The sequence below is a fragment of the Anabrus simplex genome, chromosome 1 (genome assembly GCF_040414725.1).
Source record: "Anabrus simplex isolate iqAnaSimp1 chromosome 1, ASM4041472v1, whole genome shotgun sequence".
Taxonomy (NCBI): domain Eukaryota; kingdom Metazoa; phylum Arthropoda; class Insecta; order Orthoptera; family Tettigoniidae; genus Anabrus; species Anabrus simplex.
In genome coordinates this window covers 1,062,266,161-1,062,286,293 of record NC_090265.1, presented here as the reverse complement: position 1 = coordinate 1,062,286,293, position 20,133 = coordinate 1,062,266,161, and the positions used below count along the sequence as shown (strand labels likewise).

The 20,133-nt window shown below is 39.6% G+C and overlaps 1 protein-coding gene across 1 annotated transcript in view; it reads left to right on the top strand.

Moving 5' to 3' along the window:
- The first annotated feature begins 605 nt into the window (after positions 1-605).
- The window catches only part of Dnali1 (Putative inner dynein arm light chain, axonemal Dnali1), an 88,645-nt gene continuing 69,117 nt past the window's right edge, over positions 606-20,133 (top strand). The window contains exon 1 of the mRNA XM_067137176.2: positions 606-704. Coding sequence (XP_066993277.1) covers positions 606-704 — 99 coding nt within the window. The remainder of the gene's footprint in view (positions 705-20,133) is intronic.

Here is a 20,133-nt window from a genome sequence, read left to right as displayed (position 1 = left end):
TGGTTTCAGTGTTGCTCATAGCATCAATACAGACGAAGGGAATCGCTTGTGGTGAACACTTTACAGTCCCTAATGATGATGATGATGATGATGATGATGTTACCGTGCGAATACAAAAGCTTCAACGGATTGAATTGAAATGGCATGGAATGGCATTAGTAGACGAGTAAGCTTCAGTGGAGCTTTTAAAGGAAATAAAGATAATAATACATAGGTAAAGTTGGAAATCAAGAGGACAAGCTGGGGCAAATATTCATTTATAGGAAGAGGAAAGGGAATGGAATATTATGAAGTGAATTTCCAAGTTCTTTGAAATCGTTCTAAAAAGAGACTAGGTAGGTACTGTAAACATATGATAGGATGCAGATCAACGATGATCGATTGAATCGCACCATTAGGAGAGTCACTTCCACCTACAGAGGGTGTGAGCTTACTCCCCGTGATTCATCTTATGTTTGCACGAATAAGAGCATAGTCTAGAACGAACGGATCTCTAATGAATGGTAGCTATGGTAACCCAAACAAACAAGATGGCTCTTAGTTTGATGAAACACGTGTGTAGGATCAAGTGAACGAATTAGTAATAAAAGTAACGATACAGAATAATGGCACAAAGGGTGATTCAAACATCAAGTAACCTCGTCAAATATGACAATCCTATGGTCGTGAGCAAGCATGGCGAGAAAAGACCGCCGACAGCCGGGGTATGTCGCCTGATAGAAAAATGTCTTTAGGCTACTTTTTATCACTTGTCTAAGAAAATTAATATGAAAGGCAGTTATATTCTTTTGTAAAACCTTAAATTTTGATGCATTACATTTGAGTAACCTACAGCCTAGAAAAATATTTCCCTGTCCAAAAATTTCGGAAAATGCTTTCTCAATCTTGAAAAATGACGTTTCTATGTCAGTCGGACACTGTTGCGGTCCGGCATGACAGGAACTGTCAGATGCAGTTTTTCATGTGCGTGTTAAACTCCACGTTAAGCTTGAAAATGAAAGTGTATTCGCTATTTTTATATTTTCCATAACGCAGTAGCGTAGCCAGGATCGGCTGATAGGGGGGTTAAGAAGAAGAAGAAGAATGTTATTTGCTTTACGTCCCACTGACTAATTTTATGGTTCTCGGAAACGCCGAGGTGCCGGAATTTAGTCCCGCAGGAATTCTTTTACATGCCCGTAAATCTACCGATACGAGGCTGACGTATTTCAGCCCCTTCAAATACCATCGGACTGAGCCAGGATCGAACCTGCCACGTTGGGGTCAGAAGGCCAGCACCTCAGTCTGAGCCACTCAGCCCGGCATTATAGTTACGAAATGATGATAGAACAAAATGAAGGTGCGTGTGCGTGGGTTGTGCGTGCATACATCATTGGTTAATTTCGCTGGCACGGGGGCTGGGTGTATGTGTCGTCTTCATCATCATTTCATCCTCATCACAACGCGCAGGTCGCCTACGGGGGTCAAATCAAAAGACCTGCCCCTGGCGAGCCGAAGTTGTCCTCGGACACTCCCGGCACTAAAAGCCATACGTCATTTCATTTTTAGTGCCATTGTAAAGACACTGGTACACGTAAATTACGTTGATAATCAGATTTCATTAAAATACAGAACAAGAACAATATAACCAAGGCCAACAGTTTTACAGCGAATGGTAATGTCAGATTACAACCTAAACTCCAACTTTCAAGGCTTCTTAGAAAATAGATTCAAGAGATCTCTTCGTTTTACAATTATGTCTCTGTGAATGTTTAAAAGAGCCAACCCATTGAGTCGACTTTCACTAGTTTATTGTCAGTCTGTTTATTTTCTTTTGTAAAAATTTCATGGAATGCCCCCCCCCCCCCCCCCTTCACAGGAACCACCATTGGCGACGCCACTGCCTTTACGTCTCAGTAACTCTTCCACGAACAGGCATAACTAACGAGTAGGGGGCCATATTTAAGGTATTCTACATAGGACTAGACGTATTTCTAAACTGTGATCGAAATATAGTTAAATTAGGTACCGGTACTTCAGTTTATTCTATATTATATTTTATTTGCTGTGGTACGGTATCTTGCATTCGTTATTTTTTTTTTTAATCATGAGGTGATGGTGGAGGTTGTTCTTGTTATTTTTTTCAAGGGGCGTAAACATCTTCTGTCCAAAATTAAATTTTCATTCTGAACAGCAGGAAAAACAGAGTTTAAAGAGAAAACATTCTGAACAAATATAATCCATAACCAATTAAGATGGCAGTTTGTATTAGAAATTAATAACCAAGATTAGGTACTTTTCCGATTTCCTAAGAAGTGGTGGTTGGCCATCCCGGCTGTACACTTTGCAATCAATCAATCAATCAATCAATCAATCAATCAATCAATCAATCAATCAATCAATCAATCAATCAATCTTATTCTTCTACTTATGTCATTCCACGCCAACTCACCACTGACAGTTCAAAACATACCTCATACAGACATCCAATATAGCTGACTTCCCTGAATCAATTTGAGCTTGGGAAGTTTACAGTATCCTGACAAGAAGTATGTGTCTACTCAAAGTAATAAGTAATAAGGGTCATTTTCATAAGAGGCCTAAGATGACATCAAAAAGTGAAGATAAATACTTGGTAGTGACCAGTAAAAGTGATCACTTCAAAACAGCGCCCATGCTGACAGCAGAACTTAATCAGATGAGGGATGAAGCAGTAAGAGTTCGGGACGGGAATCCCCACCTAAATTTATTCTATCTCCAAAAATTTAGAATATAATAATAATAACAACAACAACAACAACAACAACAACAACAACATTTAATGATACCCAGTACATATAAATTATTTTTGCCATTGATGCTTTCACGGCCCGTTCTTATAGACATGATACTGTATCATGCTGCCTACAACTAAAATGTTTTCATTTCTCCCCTGAAGGGGGGAGGCGGGCCTCTTAGATGGTGACGCCATCTCTCAGGCCGGGAGATTTGTGACGGGAAAGGTCTGGGGGTTGGCGGCCATGGCCTATACTAGGAACTGTCCTGGCATTCGCCTTAGTGCAGGAGAATGGAAACTACAGAAAGCCATTCTCAGGACAGCCGACGGTTGGGGCCAGCCGTGAGGTCCAGCCCTGTCCGGTCTCCCGAATGAAGAGGCACAGTGCCACGGTAGAGCCGTGGCCACCCCTCCTCTGCTCGGCTGGCTGGTCAGAGTGCACAGCTGTCGAACACGGACCAGCTGCGGCCACCTATGGCCAGTGACCCACTCTGCATCTACCGACCCCGGTATCTGTATTACTGAAACTTGACAACTCAACGTCGACCGCTCTTAGTCACGAAGCAGTTCTTGGTAATAAATATTGTACTTGGACATGGATATGTTTCTGGGCTGGGGGTCTGTGTGGAGTTAGCATCATCAATTTCCAGACACCATTGTAACTATACCAACCAGTGTTTGTCCATCTATACTAGGTCAGTAGCATCATCTTCTCACTCTGCGTTTTCTTCTTGTAACTAAGAGCTTCAGAAAATTGTATCAAGTGAACCCCATTCTACTCCTCAGTCCAGAATTAAAATCCTTGAACTAGCCAGAAAATAAACATAGGGGCTTGGAATAAGAAACAGGCACACTACTTCTACACCACATCCTCGATGGGTGGGGGCAGTAGAATAACACCCAAGGAATCCCTGCCTGTCGTAAGAGGTTACTAAAACGGGCACCTGGGGCTCTTGACTTGGGAGGATGGGTTGGCGACGACAAGGCCCTTAGCTGAGTCCTGGCATTGCTTCCATTTTTGCCCAGCTCCCCACTTGCATCTATACTATCGGACCTCTTTTGGTCAACTCTTGTTCTTTTCCTTCCCAGACGGTATTAGATTCATGAGGCCTGAGGAGTCTTTCATTTTCATGCCCTTCGTAGCTCTTGTCTTTCATCAGCCGATATTCTCGTTTTTTGACGTGTCGAATCCCTTCCACTTTCCCCTTTGATTAATATTAATAGAGGATTGTTGCTCAGTTGTACTTCCTCTTAAAACAACAACCACCACCACCACCACCACTACTTCTACACCACAGATTAGAGATCCAGAATGTCTTCAGTCTTCTCACAATTCATGAGCCTTACCATTCTTTTGTGGAAACACTTATTTAACTCTTTATCTCCCCTGTCGGTGGATTCAAATTATGCATTATCTGTGAACCCTGCTTGTCATAAGAGGTTCCTAAGAGCGAAACAACCAAAGACCTGTACTCGCTTTCTTGTCTTCTTAACCCAAAATCATATCCACAACTCTATGCTCTTCCTTGTAAACCAAATTAAAATAATAAGTGAGTTATTCCACCTTTTCAATACAAATTAAATATTGTTTATTAAGTAAACATTTAATGGGACTGGTTTCGACCTATCTAAAAGTCATCGTCAGCCATATTGCATGTATAACAGAGTATTTGAAACACAGTGGTTTTAAAGATGGTCTTAAAACATAGAAATTTGACATTATGAAAAATTGTTTTTAGAATTTCCTGAAAACACTTTTGTTGTAAAAAGTTAGTTCACTTAGCTGTAGGAATATATGAGAAGAAGAAGTCTTATAATATTCTTCGTAGTATTCGAGAGCATAGGTACAAATCAAAATTCACAGTCTTGATGAGATGTGGAAATGGATATAAAGTGTATCTACGCATCGCAGTGATAAGAAGAATATCAAAAGACTTCTTCTCCTCAACCACAACAACGCTATGCATATATGTTGACCTCAGTGCACATCCACTACAGTCATTAAGCATGGAGGGGTTTCAGTAAAATTAAATGGGGTATGGCTTTTAATGCCGGGAGTGTCCGAGGACAAGTTCAGCTCGCCAGATGCAGGTCTTTTGATTTGGGAAAGAACAACTTTTATGGGTTTAAAATACTTCTGAAGGTATAGTGAAATTATCACAATAATATAACCTTGTGCAATCTAAACTTCAGTAGCAGGAGTACCATGAATATAAGCAAATATTGGTGCATTTTCTATGATGTTCATGTACAAGTTCCCTTAAAATTAATCTTTGTGCTATTTCTACCCCAAACAGGGGACAGAACAAGAAAAATGACACATTTTTAAAATGTTAAGAAAGAACCATAAAGTTAGTTACAATATTGTTACAAATAAATCACTGTCTGTTTTATCAATCTAATTTAATTCTAGGATGAGCCAGTAAGTACACACACAATTCTATTCAATCATGAATGACCAGACTCCACTAATTGCTGTCTATTTACAAGTCTCTCACGACAAGACTTCAGTTGTTCAGTCACGGGCAATAATCCTTATTGTCAAGGGTCCACCTTTCACTTTCACTCTCACACTCAGTCCGTTCACACACAACAGCTCCACACAGGGCTGTTGACCTCCACAACACATGTTGACTGTTCCTTGGCTCGACTCCAAGTAAAGTCCACCACTCTCTCATTCAAACACAGTGAACTACTTAACACTGACAACTAAACAGCAGCCACACCACAGCAACAACTCAATGGTACTAGCCAGTACTACAATAAACGACAGTTAACACTGCTCCAATTCTACTCACACCAGCTATTCGAAACACAGGCTTCATGATGGTCTACAGTCCTCGGTAGTACACACACAGTACTCCATTCTTTGTACTTCAGCATGAAGATGCTCAGACTCAGGTGGAACAGCCAACAATGGCGCCCCAGTCCAACTACTCACTCAACACTCCAACACAACAACAACTCCCTGTTAGCGGCTGGTATCCTTTATATATCATGATGATGGAGTACTAGAATATTTGGAGCTCAGCCACAGACAGAACATCCCCCTTTTGTGTTCTAGAAGATGCATGGGAAAACCAGATGAAGAGAAAACACTATGCTCTCAGGCTGGGAGCTCCTAGTTGACTCACTAGTTCCTTCCGGGAAAGAAAAGAAGGGAGCTAGGAGAGGGCTGGGACAAAAACATTTTTAAATTTATTTATTGTCTTTATTTTATTTTTCTTTGCATGAGAACTTTAGTATGAGAATGCAAACAGTTTTTAAAACTATATTTTTTGCTACTTTCTGTATTCACATTTTCATTAAAATTAAACTTTGTTCTTTTCTAGCCCAAAAAGGGGACGGAACAAGATAAATGATATTTTTTAAATCAAAAAAGAAAGAATTAAGAAAGAAACCTTGTTAGTTATAATTTTTTTGCATGATGTTTAATAAACTTTTTGGTGATACCAAAACTAAGTTTCTACTCACAGTAATTCATTTTTAAGATTGTATCCCATTCCACCCTGATTTTGCCTACACAATCTATGTGTAAGAATACTGTTCATGGATTCATTTCATCAAATGCTCTACATACAGTTATAGTTATCCTCTTAAAATATTATTTACGCTCTTCTTTGAAGAGATAAAAGAAGCTGAGAGAGGCAGGTGTATGGACTTTGGGAGTGAGAGGGACCTAAGGAAGATGAGGAAAGAGATAGCAAGTTTGAGGGAGATAATTAGACTTGTAATGGAGGACAGAAATAAAGACAGGTCTCCCTCAATCTGTGTACGGGATATGCTAGGTAGGTAGGTAGGTAAGAAGAAGGGGAAGGAAGGGGAGAAGTTGTGAAAGACAGGTGGGCTAATGTTTTAAAGTCAAGGAAAACAAAGGCTAAGGGTTTTCCTCAGGCAGTGAGCCCAGGAGAGGTATCAGTGACGAATCGGTATGAGTCACTGCAGGTTGATCAGCAGAGGGAATATGGAGATCAGGGAAGTGGTACAGAAGAGGGGCAGGGAAAGAGGAAAGGGATGAGTAGGAAAGGGAAATGTAGAGTAGAGGATAGGAAGGGAGAGGTGGAACAGGGTAGCGAGAGCAAGAACAGGGAGGTGGAAGTGTGTTCTGCAGGCATCACAAAAATTAAGAGAGACCAGGAGAGGAGGGGATCAAATGAGTAGGAAGGGGTTCAGGCTCTGGTAATGGGTAACTCAATTCTCAGGGAAGTGGAGGAAGTGTGTGGAGGAAAGGGAACCAGGGTAGAATGTTATCCAGAAATTAGATTAAGACAGATATTGAGAAAAAAGGGAGGGAGAAGAGTAAGGAGAAGGTGGTAATTTTCCACATTGGAACCAATAATGTATGGCAAGCAGGAATAGGTACTAACATAGTTGGGGATGTGTGGCATCTGGTTACAGCAGCACAGAATAAGTTTAAGGAAACAGAGATTGTTATCAGTGGGATACTCTGTAGGAGGTATACTGACTGGAGGGTAATTGGAGATTTAAATGAGACTGTGGAATGTGTACGTGGGAAATTGGGAGTGAGATTTATAGATCGTAATGGGTGGGTAGGAGATGGCCTTCACTTGAACAGCAGTGGTACATATAAGTTAGGAAGTTTGTTTAGAAGGGTTACAGGGAGATATATTCAGGGAAACGGAGTGGACTAAGAAGCAGTGATATGGGTACAAGGATCTGGAAATCAAGTAGGGATGACAAAAATGTTAGTGTTGAACTGTAGAAGTATTGTAAAGAAAGGAATAGAATTAAGTAATTTAATAGATAAATACAAGATACTGAACTAGGAGTTGAATCATGGCTGAGAAATGGTATAATGAATGCAGAAATTTTCTCACAGATCTGGAGTGTGTATGATAGAAGACAGGATAGGAATGGTAGGAGGGGGGGGGGGTATTCATTCTGGTGAAAGAAGGATTTGTAAGCTACGAGAAAGTTAAAGATGACAAACTTGAGATTCTAGCTGTAAGGCTCATATCTAAAGATAATCAACTTGATGATTTTGGAGTGTACAGACCTGGAAAGCATGATGCAGATGCTGATTTGGAATTTAATTTAATGGTGTGTGGCCTCCGAAGAGGCCGAGTGCAGGTCTTTTGAGCTGAAACCATATAGGTGACCTGTGCATCTATGAGAATGGGGCCCTTCCGGTGATGAATTCTAATGCCGAAGACAGCACACACACCCCGCCCCCGAGCCATCGGAATTAACCAATGAAGATTAAAATCCCCGACCTGGCTGGGAATTGAACCCGGGACCCTCTGGACCAAAGGCCAGCACGCTAACCATTTAGCCATGGAGCCGGACAAACTCGTGTCATCATCCCGAGGTGGTGAAGTTCTTTTCAGGCACCCCCCCAATGGAGGTGAGCTGCATGTACCATTTCAAACACATACCAGCCCTCCTGCCATTCTTAAATTTCTTGCAGTACTGGGAATCGAACCCGGCCCCCCGAGGATGGCAGCTAATAACACTAACCGTTACACTGCAGAGGCGGACTATTAAGAATTATTTGAAAAGATAATCAGTTACGTGGAAAATGATACAGGAAGAAATGTGTTTGTAGCAGGTGATCTCAATTAACGAAATGTCAATAGGGAAGGTAATGTGAACAACAGGAAGCACGACCAACAAACGTGAAGGACAATTGAATCAGAAAGTGATGGAATCAACTAGAGGAAAAAAAATTCCAGATGTGGTGCTGGTAAAATCTGACGAGCCCTATAGAGAAACTTACGTAATAGATGGTACTAGTGGTCACGAAGCTGTTTTTATCACAGTGAAAAATAAATGTGATAGAAACATCTTCAAAGTAGGAATATAGGCAGTACCAAATGGCTGATACGACAGGAATGAGGGATTTTTTAAAAATTAACTATGATCGGTGCAAAATGGTAAATAAAAAGGTGAACAGACTTTGGGATGGATTTAAAGCAATTGTTGAGGAATTTGAAAACAGGTATGTACCTTCAAAGGAGGTATCGAATGGTAAAGACCCACTATATTATAAAAGAGAATTACCAAGAAGGAGGTGCAGGTTAGAAAGAGATTTAGAAATAGTTGTGCAATAAGGAGAAACTGAAGGAATTTACAGTGCAAGGAAATTGAATCTAGCGAAGAGGTCAACTACGGATAACAAGATGGCAAGCATAATTGGCAGTCATACAAATATTTCTTTTGCCAGTTGCTTTACGTCGCACCAACACAGATAGGTCGTATGGCAACAACGGGATAGGAAAGGCCTGGGAGTGGGAAGGAAGCGGCCGTGGCCTTAATTAAGGTACAGCCCCAGCATTTGCCTGGTGTGAAAATGGGAAACCATAGAAAACCATCTTCAAGGCTGCCGACAGTGAGATTCGAATCCCACTATCTCCCGGATGCAAGCTCACAGCTGCAGGCCCCTGCATGGCCAACTTGCCCAGTCATACAAATTTTAGTGATGGAAGTGTATGTATAGGTACTTTAAGGCAGATACAGGTTCTAAGAATGACATTGCAGGAATCATTAATGAACAAGGGGAGTGTGTATGTGAGCATCTACAGAAAGCAGAAGTTTCAGTCCACAGAATGTAAAAGATTGTTGTTTACAAGGATATTGTCCAGATAATGGAGGGACTAATAATAATGAAGTATTGAAATTTACCTACGATAAAAAAAGACATTTACAATGAGATACAAAAATTAAAGACTAGAAAAGAAGGTGGAATTGTTAAGATTTCTGGGGATATGCTAAAAACAATGGATTGGGATGTAGTACCATATCTGAAGCACTTATTTGATTTCTGTTTGAACAAGGGAGTTATACCAAATGAATGGAGAGTTGCTATAATAGCCCATATGTATAAAGGAAAGAGTGATAAACATAAAGTGAAAACTACAGGCCAGTCAATTTGACAGATGTTGGTTGTAAGCTTTGTGAAACCATTTATCTGATTATATTAAATATGTTTGTAAAATTAATAACTGGTTTAATAGAAGGCAGTTTGGGTTTAAGAAAGGTTATTCCACTGAAGCTCAACTTGTAGGATTCCAGTAGATTATAGCAGATATCTTAGATTCAGGAAGTCAAATGTACTGTACCACAACTGACCTATCTAAGGCATTTGTTAGGATAAATCATGGGAGACTACTGGCAAGAATGAGTGCAATTGGACAGGACAAAAGAGTGACTGGTTTCACAAAGCTTACAACCAACATCTGTCAAATTGACTGGCCTGTAGTTTTCACTTTATGTTTATCACTCTTTCCTTTATACATAGGGGCTATTATAGCAACTCTCCATTCATTTAGTATAACTCCCTCGTTCAAACAGATCTCAAATAAGTGCTTCAGATATGGTATTACATCCCAATCCATTGTTTTTAGCATATCCCCAGAAATCTTAACAATTCCACCTTCTTTTCTAGTCTTTAATTTTTGTGGCTATATGTCTAGAAAATAGAACTCGGTGAATTTGAGTAGGTGAAGCATTATCTGATCCCATAATCATTATGAACAAAATTTCTCAAGGCAGTATTATTAGACCTTTATGTTTTCTTCTTATGTACCTATATAAATTATAGGAGTAAAGAACTGGAATCCAAGACAACGCTTTTTGTGGATGATGTTATTCTGTAAAGAGTAATAAATAAGTTACAAGATTGTGAGCAACTGCGAAATGACCTTGACAGTGTTGTGAGATGGAAAGCAGGCAATGGTATGATGATGATGATAAACATGGTTAAAAGTTAGGTAGTGGGTTTACCGAATAGTAAAAGTCCTTTCAGTTTTAATTTCTGTATTGATTGGATGAACGTTCCTTATGGCAATCACTGTAAGTACCTAGGTTTTAATATAGGGAAATATCTTCAATGGCGTAATCACATAAACGGGATTGTAAACGAAGGGCCCAGATTTCTGCACATGGTTATTTAGGGGTTGTAGTAAAGATGTAAAGGAGAGGGCATTTAAGTCTCTGGTAAGATCCAACTAGAGTATGGTTCCAGTGTTGGAACCTTCACCAGGATTATTTGATTCAAGAACTCGAAAAAATCCAAAGAAAAGCAGCTCAATTTGTTCTGGGTGATTTCCAACAAAAGAGTAGCGTTACAAAAATGTTGCAAAGTTTGGGCTGGAAAGACTCAGAAGAAAGAAGACGAGCTGCTTGACTAGGTGGTATGTTCTGAGCTGTCAGTGGAGAGATGACATGGAATGATATTAGTAGACGAATAAATTTGAGTGATATATTTATAAGTAGGAAACATCAAAATATGAAAATAAAGTTGGAATTCAAGAGGACAAATTGGGGCAAACATTCATTTACAGGAAGAGAAGTTAGGGATTAGAATAATTTACCATGGGAGATGTTCAATAAAATTTCCAAATTATTTGCAATTATTTAAGAAAAGTCTATGTAAACAACAGATAGGGAAACTGCTACTTGGGAGACTACACTGTCTAGTCCAGTGTTCATGTATTGAGTGCTCGCTGCATTGTTCTAATGCCATTTTCATTACGTGAGTGAATGTATATACATATACCTTCATAAAATATAAAAAATCGTGTGGGAAAACACTCTATGACTCAGTGCCGGGTGAGTGCTGGCTGCATTACGGCAAAGTACTTAGGAGGAGACAGGCTCACAATGCAGGCAACTGGGCAAGCAACAATCCCCTGAATAGATAAAATAATGTCCCTGTATTTTATAGGATATGTTTCAAAGCAATTATGCCATTTTTAGCTGAAAAAATTAAAATCTTACAAAGGTACCTACAATTCTTGCCATTAAACGTGGTACATTGAAAACACTGTACACAGTTTAAAAATAATGATATTAATAGTATAGTGAAATTGTGATATGTATGTACTCAGATACATAAAACATACACATACATAAAAGTCTTTTAAGATGTTATCGCTTGACTACCCAGCATTTTGAAGTAATTTTTTTTTTTTTTTTTTGGTAAGTTGTGTGAGAGGCGGTCTTAACTAATTTTGAGTCAATGAACATGAATCCATTGTCCATTTCAACATATCACGTCACATGTTCTTGCAGTAGGTACACATAAATCTATATATATTGAAACAGGAATGCCCGTACATCAGTTTTGCGGAGAGCATGGATAACGCCAAGGCGTGTACGATTCATGCTTCTACGAGAGAAGGGTAGTGAAATAAGTTCATATTTAAAGTGGAACTTGCAGTTTATCCAAAAGAAATGCATAGAAATTATAGCACCTTTTACAGACGAATAGTTTGAATGCCCTTGAAGATGTGGAGGAGGCGTCGTCCCACGTTGTCGGTGTTGACCGACGGCTGTTGTCAGCCCTTGATGTTGAAGGAGACTCGAACCTGGGGCGGTCGTCTGATGACAGTGCAGCGTGGAATAGTTGTTGGGTTTTGTATTCCACTAAGTCCCATGAAAGGAGCAGAGAAATGTAGAACTTTCGCACAGAATGTCAATGGAATCTGATACGACACTTCTCTACCGCACTGCACTGCGAATTAAGGTGAGACACTGTTTGCTGGTCGAATAGGTTCCACTGAAAATGGTGTTGGATGTACTTTTGAAAAAAAAAAGATGAATTCAAAGTCACAGTTCTGTGAGAATAATGCAATAGGCACTATCGAACTTGAAATGATAAGCAATGAAAATAATCTGGAACTTTCTGAGATATGATGGTTTAGCATTTCTCTCAATCTCAAAAGGAAATAAATTAAGTCCTTCGGACACAGTCTCTGCACTGTTTGTAATGAGTACATGCAATGTCCTAGCACACTCACTCGTAGAAATAAATTAAAGTCTCTGTGAAGACAGAAAGAAACAGTTTTAACAAAAATCATGTAACTTCTCAGAGGTAAAATTATCACTGAGGCACAATATTACATGTAAATTTAGACATAGTCTTTATGAGGGGAATTGACATAGTCCCTCGAAAAGAAATAAAGGTACCGTATTCCACGAATCAGCACTGTCCTTGAAAGGAAATATCGGCACAGTTTTATGAAAGTAAATATTAGCACAGTTCTGTGAAACGGATTGACACAGTCTTTTAAAAATGAAGATTGGCACAGTTCTATGAAAAGAAAATGTCGACACTGTTTTTCTCACGGAGTGATTGACATAGTCTTCGAAAGAGAAGTAGGCACTGTTCTTTATGAAATAAAGTGACACTGTCCACAAAAGAAGTGTCCTGTCACTAGGGCACAATTCTTACAAAATAGTCTAACACAGTCTCTTGTAGAGGAAACAACTAAAGCACAGTCTTTATACCCTCCTTTAAGCACAGTTTCAAAATGTACAGTCTCTTCAATTACACAGTTCACAAAACAAAATGACGTTACACAGCTTGTCAGACTGATATTAACAAGAATAAGCTTTCGTTTACATGCAAAGTTAGAGTCCACAGAGAAGGCTTTCAACACTAGTATTACGTACTTTCGAACCCCGGTCCTAAACCGGACAAAGTAACAAACCGTATTACATAGCGAGGCGACTGGTTCACGATGATGCGCTCGCTCGCACACACACTGACACATCCAGTGACACACTGACACACTGAAGGCTGGCAACCTCCTTTTATTGCCCAAGGTTGGACGGCGAGACTGTAAATGTGAGCATCTTAAAAAATTCATATCTCGGCCATCCTTCCGCCGATTTTAATGGAATTTTGGGTAGTAGCATTTATTGTCCAGACCTACAAGGCAACGTTCTCGAAATTATGACTTAACCTTCCGTTCGTGATGAACTGCCATAGAATCGAAAAGATATTTCGGTGTGACGTCACTTGGCCTTGGATGGCACGCTGGATCAGCGCTTGCTTGCATGCTGTGCCCCACAATGCTTGTGCGCTCGGCGCTCATTTTGAATGCATACAGCCGGGTGTTAGCGAGTTCCCCTCAAGAAATATATGAACGTGAATGCTCGCAGGGCATTCCCGTTTCAATATAAAATAACTTGTCCTGACTGACTGACTGACTGACTGACTGATTCATCATCGCCAAGCCGAAACTACTGGACATAGAGAAATTAAATTTTGGGGATACATTCATATTAATATGTAGGTGCATGCTAAGGGAGGATTATTGGATATTCCGTCGCTAAGGAGGTGAAAAGAGGGGTTAATTTTTAAAATGAGAATATCTATATCTCAAAAACGTAAAGGTTTAGAGTAATAAAAATTTGTATTTGGTATCTCCATTAAAAATAAAGAATCACGTATTTTTTTGTTTTCGGAAAATCCCATGAAGGGGGTGAAAAGTTGGAACAAAGGGGTTGAACACCTTTTATGAGGAGACTTATATCACAAAAACTGAAGATGTTATAGTCATAAAAATTTAAATTTGGAACCTCCTTTAAAAATAAAGAAACACATGAAAAGGGGGGGGTGAATTTTTAAAATGAGTGAATCTATATCTCGAAACTGTAAAAGTGTTCAGACGTAGAAATTGGTATTTAGAATCTCCTTTCAAAATAAAGAAACACAAATTTTTTTTTTCCAGAAAATCCCAACAGGAGGGGTGAAAAGAAGTGAAAAATGGGTTGAATGCCTTTAATGAGGATACTTGTGTTGTGTTTGAGTCATCAGTCCATAGACTGGTTTGATGCAGCTCACCATGCCACCCTATCCTGTGCTAACCTTTTCATTTCTACGTAACTATTGCATCCTACATCTGCTCTACTCTGCTCGTCATATTCATACCTTGGTCTACTCCTACCGTTCTTACCACCTACACTTCCTTCAAAAACCAACTGAACAAGTCCTGGGTGTCTTAAGATGTGTCCTATCATTCTATCTCTTCTTCTCGTCAAATTTAGCCAAATCGATCTCCTCTCACCAATTCGATTCAGTATCTCTTCATTCGTGATTCGATCTATACATCTTACCTTCAACATTCTTCTGTAACACCACATTTCAAAAGCTTCTATTCTCTTTCTTTCTGAGCTAGTTATCGTCCATGTTTCACTTCCATACAATGCCACGCTCCACTCGAAAGTCTTCAAAAACATCTTTCTGATTCCGATATCAATGTTTGAAGTGAGCAAATTTCTTTTCTTAAGAAAGCTCTTCCTTGCTTGTGCTAGTCTGCATTTTATGTCCTCCTTACTTCTGCCATCGTTAGTTATTTTACTACCCAAGTAACAGTATTCATCTACTTCCTTTAAGACTTCATTTCCTAATCTAATGTTTCCTACATCACCTGCCTTCGTTCGACTGCACTCCATTACTTTTGTTTGGGACTTATTTATTTTCATCTGGTACTCCTTACCCAAGACTTCATCCATACCATTCAGCAACTTCTTGAGATCTTCTGCAGTCTCAGATAAAATAACAATATCATCGGCAAATCTCAAGGTTTTGATTTCCTCTCCTTGGCCTGTGATTCCCTATCCAAATTTCTCTTTGATTTCCTTTACTGCCTGTTCTATGTAAACATTGAAAAGGAGAGGGGACAAACTGCAGCCTTGCCTCACTCCTTTCTGGATTGCTGCTTCTTTTACAAAGCCCTCGATTCTTATCACTGCAGACTGATTTTTATACAGATTGTAGATTATTCTTCGTTCTCGGTATCTGATCCCTATCATCTTCAAAATCATAAATAGCCTTGTCCAATTAACATTATCGAATGCCTTTTCTAGATCTACGAATGCCATGTACGTGGGCTTGTCCCTCTTGATTCGAGCCTCTAAGATCAGACGTAAAGTCAGGATTGCTTCATGTGTTCCTACATTTCTTCTGAAGCCAATTTGATCTTCTCCCAACTCAGCTTCAACTTGTTTTTCCATTCTTCTGTAAATAATACGTGTTAAAATTTTGCAGGCATGAGATACTAAACTAATGGTGCGGTAGTTTTCACACCTGTCAACACCGGCTTTCTTGGGAATAGGTATAACAACATTCTGCCGAAAATCGGATGGGACTTCTCCTGTCTCATACATCTTGCACACTAAATGAAATAACATTGCCATGCTGGTTTTTCCTAAGGCAGTCAGTAATTCAGAGGGAATGTCATCAATTCCAGGTGCCTTGTTCCTACTTAGGTCACTCACAGCTCTGTCAAACTCTGACCTCAAAATTGGGTCTCCCATTTCATCAGCATCAACAGCCTCTTCATGTTCCAGAACCAAATTATCTACATCTTTACCTTGATACAAGCCCTAGAAGTGGCTTTCCATCTGAGCTCTTAATATTCATACACCTAGATTTCCTTTCTCCAAAGGTTTCCTTGATTTTCCTGTATGCAGCATCTACCTTTCCCAGGACCATACAGCCTTCGACATCCTTGCACTCCTCCTTCAGCCATTCTTCCTTAGCTACCTTGCACTTTCTATCCACTTGATTCTTTAATCACCTGTATTCTTTTCTGCCCTCTTCATTTCTAGCATTCTTGTATTTTCATCGTTCATTAATCAGGTCTAGTATCTCTTGAGTTATCCACTGATTCTTAGTTGATCTTTTCTTCCTTCCTAACATTTCTTCAGCAGCCCTACTGACTTCATTTTTCATGACTCTCCACTCTTCTTCTATAGTGTTTCCTTCAGCCTTTTCATTTAGTCCTTGTGCAACATGTTCCTTGAAACAATCCCTCACACTCTTTTCTTTCAACTTGTCTAGATCCCATCTTTTTGCATTCTTTCCTTTCTTCAATTTCTTCAACTTCAGATGGCATTTCATGACCAACAAGTTGTCATCAGAGTCCACATCTGCTCCTGGGAAAGTTTTGCAATCCAATACCTGGTTTCTGAATCTCTGCCTAATCATAATGAAGTCTATTTGATACCTTCCAGTGTCTCCAGGTCTCGTCCACGTATACAGCTGTCGTTTGTGGTGTTTGAACCAAGTATGATCAGTGCAGAATTCAACCAGCCGGCTTCCTCTTTCGTTCCTTTGTCCCAATAAAAATTCTCCTACTGTACTACCTTCTCTTCCTTGGCCTACCACTGCATTCCAGTCTCCCATCACAATTAGATTCTCATCACCTTTTACATATTGTATTAAATCTTCTATCTCCTCATTATTCTTTCGATTTCTTCATCATCCGCTACAGTAGTAGGCATATAGACCTGCACTATTGTGGTGGGCATTGGTTTGGTGCCTATTTTGACGACAATAATTATTTCACTATGCTGGTCGTAGTAGCTTACCCGCTGCCCTATTTTCTTATTCATTATTAAACCAACTCCTGCATTTCCCCTGTTTGATTTTGTGTTGATAATTCGGTAGTCACCTGACCAAAAATCTTGTTCTTCCTGCCAACGTACTTCACTTATCCCAACTACATCTAACTTTAGCCTATCCATCTCCCTTTTCAGATTCTCTAACCCACCACAACGATTCAAACTTCTAACATTTAACATTCCACGCTCCGACTCGCAGAATGTCAATATCCATCTTCCTGATGATCGCCCCCTCTCGTGTAGTCCCCACCCGGAGATCCGAATGGGGGACTAGTTTACCTCCGGAATATTTTACCCGGGAGGAAGCCATCATGAGTACACCATTCATACAGAGAAAGCTGCATGTCCTCGGGAGGTAGTTTCGGCTGTAGTTTCCCGTAGCTTTCAGCCGTGTAGCAGTATCAACACAGCTTTTTTTTTTTCGTGTGGCTATTTCTAGCCGAGTGCAGCCCTTGTAAGACAGACCCTCCGATGAGGGTGGGCGGCATCTGCCATGTGTAGGTAACTGCGTGTTAATGTGGTGGAGGATAGTGTTATGTGTGGTGTGTGAGTTGCAGGAATGTTGGGGACAGCACAAACACCCAGCCCCCAGGCCACTGGAATTAACCAATGAAGGTTAAAATCCCCGACCCGGCCGGGAATCGAACCCGGGACCCTCTGAACCGAAGGCCAGTACGCTGACCGTTCAGCCAACGAGTCGGACATCAACACAGCTAAGCCATGTTGAGTATTATTACAAGGCCGTATCAGTCAATCATCTAGACTGCCGCCCTTGCAACAACCGAAAGGCTGCTACACCCCTTTTGATGAACCATTCTTTAGTCTGGTCTCTCAACAGATACCCATCCGATATGGTTGCACCTGCGGCTCGGGTATCTGCATCATTGGGACATGCAAGCCTCCCCACCGCGGCAAGGTCACATGGTTCGCAGAGGAGGTGAGGATACTTATATCTCAGAAACTGAAGATATTACAGACCTGAAAAAAGATATTTGGGATCTCCTTTAAAAATAAAGAAACATGTACTTTTTGTTTTTGGAAAATCCAAGTAGTGGAGTGTTGAAAGGGGGGTGAATTTTTAAAATAAGTGTATCTGTATCTCAAAACTTTCAAAGTTTACAGATGTAAAAATTGGTACTTAGAATCTACTTTCAAAATAAAGAAACATGTATCTTTTTCTTTTTGGAGTATCCCAATAGGAGGGGTGAAAAGGGGTGAAAAATGATTGAATGTCTTTAATAAGGATTGTCATATCTCAGAAACTGAAGATGTTACAGACCTGAAAAAAGTTACTTGGGATCTCCTTTAAAAATAAAGAAACATGGACTTTTTGTTTTTGGAAAATCCAAATAGTGGAAGGTTGAAAGGGGGGTGAATTTTTAAAATGAGTGTATCTATATCTCAAAACTTTCAAAGTTTACAGATGTGAAAATTGGTACTTATAATCTACTTTCAAAATAAAGAAACACGTATTATTTGGTTTTCAGAAAATCCCAATAGGAGGAGTGAAAAGGGGTGAAAAATGGTTTAATGCCTTTAATAAGGATCCTTATATCTCAGAAAATGAAGATGTTACAGACCTGAAAATCAGTATTTGGGATGTCCTTTATAAACAAAGAAACATGTATTTTTTGTTTTTAGAAAATCCAAATAGTGGGGGGTGAAAGGAAGGGGGGGGGGTGAATATTAAAAATGAGTGTATCTATATCTCAAAACGTCAAAAGTTTGCAGATGTAAAAATTAATATTTAGAATTTCCTTTAAAAATAAAAGAACACGTATTTTTTTTTGTTTGTTTGTTTTCTGTAAATCCCAATAGGAGGGGTGAAAAGTGTGAATAAGGGGTTGAATGTCTTTAATGAGGATACCTATATCTCAGAAACTGAAGATATTCCAGACCAGACAGTTAGTATATGGAATGTCCTTTAAAAATACAGAAACATTTATTTTTTTATTTTTGGAAAATCTAATTAATGGGGGTTAAACAGGAGTGACAAATTGGGGTGAATTTTTAGAATGATTATATCTACAGTATATCTTAGAAACATAAAATGTTACAGATGTAAAAACTGGTATTTGGACTATCCTGTTAAAGTAAAGAAACAGATATTCTCGGAAAATCCAATGAAGGATGGGGGGGGGGGGGGTGAAAAATTAAAAATTAATTGAATTAATTGTATGAGGGTACTTACATCTACATACATACATACATACATACATACATACATACATACATACATTATCATTATAGACTGTTATGCCTTTCAGCGTTCAGTCTGCAAGCCACTGAGAATTTACTAAACGTCGCCACAATCCTCAATTTGCAACTAGTGTTGTGGCCTCATTTAGTTCTATACCTCTTATCTTTAAATCGTTAGAAACCAAGTCTAACCATCTTCGTCTTGGTCTCCCTCTACTTCTCTTACCCTCCATAGCAGAGTCCATTATTCTCCTAGGTAACCTTTCCTCCTCCATTCGCCTCACATGACCCCACCACCGAAGCCGGTTTATGTGTACAGCTTCATCCATCGAGCTCATTCCTAAATTAGCCTTTATCCCCTCATTCCGAGTACCCTCCTGCCATTGTTCCCACCCGTTTGTACCGGCAAAATTTCTTGCTACTTTCATGTCTGTTACTTCTAATTTATGAATAAGATATCCTGAGTCCACCCAGCTTTCGCTCCCGTAAAGCAAAGTTGGTCTGAAAACAGACCGATGTAAAGATAGTTTCGTCTGGGAGCTGACTTCCTTCTTACAGAATACTGCTGATCGCAACTGCGAGCTCACTGCATTAGCTTTACGACACCTTGATTCAATCTCACTTACTATACTACCATCCTCGGAGAACACACAACCTAAATACTTGAAATTATCAACCTGTTCTAGCTTTGTATTACCATTCTGACATTCAATTCTGTTGAATTTCTTACCTACTGACATCAATTTAGTCTTCAAGAGGCTAATTTTCATACCATACTCATTGCACCTGTTTTCAAGTTCCAAGATATTAGACTGCAGGCTTTCAGCACAGTCTGCTATTAAGACCAAGTCGTCAGCATAGGCCAAACTGCTTACTACATTTCCACCTAACTGATTCCCTCCCTGCCATTTTATGCCTTTCAGCAGATGATCCATGTAAACTACGAACAGCAAAGGTGAAAGATTACAGCCTTGTCTAACCCCTGTAAGTACCCTGAACCAAGAACTCATTCTACCATCAAT